Source organism: Galeopterus variegatus, unplaced genomic scaffold (assembly GCF_000696425.1).
Source record: "Galeopterus variegatus unplaced genomic scaffold, G_variegatus-3.0.2 Scaffold625, whole genome shotgun sequence".
In the NCBI taxonomy this organism is placed as follows: Eukaryota; Metazoa; Chordata; class Mammalia; order Dermoptera; family Cynocephalidae; genus Galeopterus; species Galeopterus variegatus.
The window spans coordinates 511,874-515,413 of record NW_007726736.1 but is presented as its reverse complement, the minus strand read 5'-3'; the positions used below and the strand labels follow the sequence as shown (position 1 = coordinate 515,413).

The following is a 3,540-nucleotide window of genomic DNA, read 5'->3' as shown; positions in this document are numbered from 1 at the left end:
ATCTTTTTCAAAGTTAATTAAGCAGTTAGAAAACACCAGTTACCCCCATTGTTTGGGATAATAAGGAGTCTTCCCTATCTTGTCTGTTCTTGCTTCGTACAGGGGAATGGGAAGTAGCTATGTCACCTTTACTTGTCCATCAGGGTGTATCTTATTTATGGCACAGGTTTGGCTGCTGTCACAGAGAGATCTCAAAATACAGTGGTTCAGCCAATACCGAAATTTATTCCTCTCACACATAATGCTTAGGGCAGTCAGGTAGACAGGTAGCTCTTCTCCACCAGGTTGCATAATGTTCCGGGTTCTTCTCTCTTCTCCACCCTTCCTGCCACCTCCCAAATCAGAGCAAATATGCTCTGCTCCTTATAAGTCGTTTTCTATAAATAAAGTTTAAATATATATTTTCTTCTCTTTTTTTTTTTTGCTTTCTTCCCCTATGTGCGTTCTTCATTTCTGGATCTAAAATTTGATTTTCTGTTCACCTGTGTTATTGATGATCAACAGGCTGGTACGGGGGTCCTGGGGAAGTTGTCCAGGAGAAAGGAAATAAAATTCAGTTTTAAATTCCCAATCCATCTCTTTGTTTGCCACAGCATAAAGTATCTTTTCCACAATCAAAGGGAACATTGCAATTCCAAATACCAACAGTCTAAACAATAAAGAAAAATTACCATGTGAATCTACAGCAATTTTATTTATTGAGTCAGACATTCCACAAATATTTGTTGAATGCCAAACCTACTTTATGCCAACCATGATTCTAGATGCTAAAATTCTTTTTTTTTTTTTCCTTTTTGTCTTTTTTTTTTACTGGCCGGTAACGGGATCGCAACCCTCNGCGGGAGCGCCGCCACACTCCCAAGCAGCGCACTCTCCAGTGCGCCACCGGGCCAGCCCTAGATGCTAAAATTCTGAAGTCATATCTTGGCATGCTACACGGTACTAAAAGACATTGCTATATAAAAACAAGGTTATTCAAACTATAAAAGCTAAACATACCCTTTGTAAAAGCCTAATCAAGCACTAATATACAGGTATTCCTACTGTCAGTAAAATCTCATGCTGCATTTATCCATCACCTAGCAGGCATATTCGGTATTGTGTTCTAGTTTTAAATTCTCTTCTGATTTAACATCTTTTGAAAATCATTATCTAACAAAACCACAGAACTCTGATACTCACAAGGTCAAAAGAACTTTCCTTCCACGTATTAACTTTAAGAAACGGAGCCACGCTATTGCACAGACCTGCATTCTCCAGAGGCCCATGCCACTCACAGCCTTCTGCATTTCAGGGAGAGAAGAGCAAGCTGGCTCCATTTCATGCAGGCTTTCCAAGTCTCTTATCTCTGCTTGTTCAAAATCTATACACACACACATTGTTAATGCCATCCTGAGGACAGCACAGTATTTTCTTTTTAGTAATATTAAAAATTGTTTCATATTATTTTTTAACCAGAGTCAAAGGAATTGTTTAAGGAATTATTTTCAGTATTTATTAGGTTTATACAACACCACTGCCTTCTATATTTTCCCTTTATAGTTAAGTTTTATAATTGCCAATAGTGATACACATAAAAATAAAACTTTTCTTAAAAAAGGAATTGTTTAAGGAATTATTTTCAGTATTTATTAGGTTTATACAACACCACTGCCTTCTATACTTTCCCTTTATAGTTAAGTTTTATAATTGCCAATAGTGATACACATAAAAATAAAACTTTTCTTAAAAAAGAAAAAAAGTTTTAAAATGCTTATAGTTACAATGCAAACAATATTTTAAAGAATGTTATGTCTACACTTTATAAATTCAGTGAGAAAATATACTAAATTTATACCGAAAAAAGGAATGCACAAAAAGAATGTTCTCATTATACCTAGTCTTTGAAAAGGGGAAAGAAAATCCCATATGTAACAATATTCTGAGGGATTTGAAGATATCTTCTCCATAGGAATAGCCAGTTACTAATGCCTAAATGTCTGCTACTGCTATGGGTTGAATTGTGTCCCCCAAAGGTTCATGTATTAATCCTCACTGTGACAGTGTTGAGAGCGAGAAATCCCATCACAGTAATTGAAAGGTGGAGCCTCTAAGAGGTGATTATATTGTAAGGACCATGCCCTAGTGAATCATGGAGTAAATACATGGATGGTTTTACCTTGTCCTACAGTGGATTTTCCTTCCAGGTTCATGAAGACTTCACTCAGAGTTGACATGGAAATGTCATAACTCATCATCCCTTGACTGGAACACTTATCAAGATCACTGAAAAGGTCTAAGGCAACAGACAGGAATAGATACATTTGAAAAACCATATCAATAATTAAACCTAGTAAGTTAACACTTATTTAAAAGATGATGCAGAATATAGTTCAGAAAATGTACGTCTTTGTAGTATCACAGTAGTCAAGAGCAAGATTTCATTAGAATGCTCTCACTCTCTGAAAGGACGGTGTCAGACCTGTCCCTTAATTATGAACACATTCTCTTGTTGTTCCTCCAGTTGCATTTGGGACTGTCAATTTCTATCTCCCTCCTGGCTCCTTTTCTGCTTTCTCTTGAGGTTTCAGTCTTAGACCACCTTCTCTTACCATACACCAAATTCAGACCCTAATGCTTCTCTATGCTGAAAATTCCCAAATTCAAACCTCACTTGTCCTCTAATTTCCAATTTCCTATATACAACTATATACTTGATAAGTTGATATCTCCATTGGAAGTTTTATTGGGTAACTCTTCCAGGGGGATACTTGGATGAGGATGTGGGCTTCTAGGATAAGACTCTCACATGCCACTTTCTACATCGGGTGGGGTGACGGCCAGCAATATTACTGAGAGGAACTAGATGCGGGAGGCTGCAGCAAGGAGTGTTTCCCCATAGGGGAAACACATGATGTGCAGGGGACCTGGGAGTCCCACGTCCAAGAATGGATATAAGCATGCCATTAGGCTAGCAAGGGCCTGGAATCTGTGTAAAGAGGCTGCCATGGGCTGGAATGTCAACTCCAGAGACTCTGGCTAAGTGACATATTCCAGAGTAGTACCAGCATATAACTCCCTAACCTCCTTTTCTGACCAAAAAAGAAGGTAAGCCAGTTGCACCTCATGAGGCCTTAATTCAAGAACAGAATAACATAATATAGTCCACCAAACTAAGAACACCATCTTCCAGGCTACTACAAGGATACAGATGCTGTCATATCTGGAAGTGGGGCCAAAATCTGAATTCCTGAGTATTTAACCAGAGGGACTGAACCATCCAAAAGAGCTTATTTAAATTAGGCTTATAGGGAGTTAAATCATTAATAAATTAAATGTTTAAACAAAAAAGAAGCTGTTTAACTCAGAAGAGAATAAAGTATATTTCCTCATTTGTAAGGTAGGGAAAATTGTATCACACACCTCACAGAATAGTTGTGAGGACTAAATGAGTTGATATATATGAAACTATTAGAACAGTGCCTGGCACATAGTGAATACTGTACAAAGAGTTAGTGATTTGTCGGAATACTAATCAAACAAAGCTTAGGTTGGTACTGC

General features: G+C 37.6%; 1 protein-coding gene across 1 annotated transcript in view; it reads right to left on the bottom strand.

Moving 5' to 3' along the window:
• ABCA6 (ATP-binding cassette, sub-family A (ABC1), member 6) overlaps positions 1-3,540 on the bottom strand; it is an 80,181-nt gene that overhangs the window by 34,252 nt on the left and 42,389 nt on the right. Inside the window, 3 exon segments of the mRNA XM_008570729.1 lie at positions 483-649; positions 1,183-1,363; positions 2,159-2,275. Coding sequence (XP_008568951.1) covers positions 483-649; positions 1,183-1,363; positions 2,159-2,275 — 465 coding nt within the window.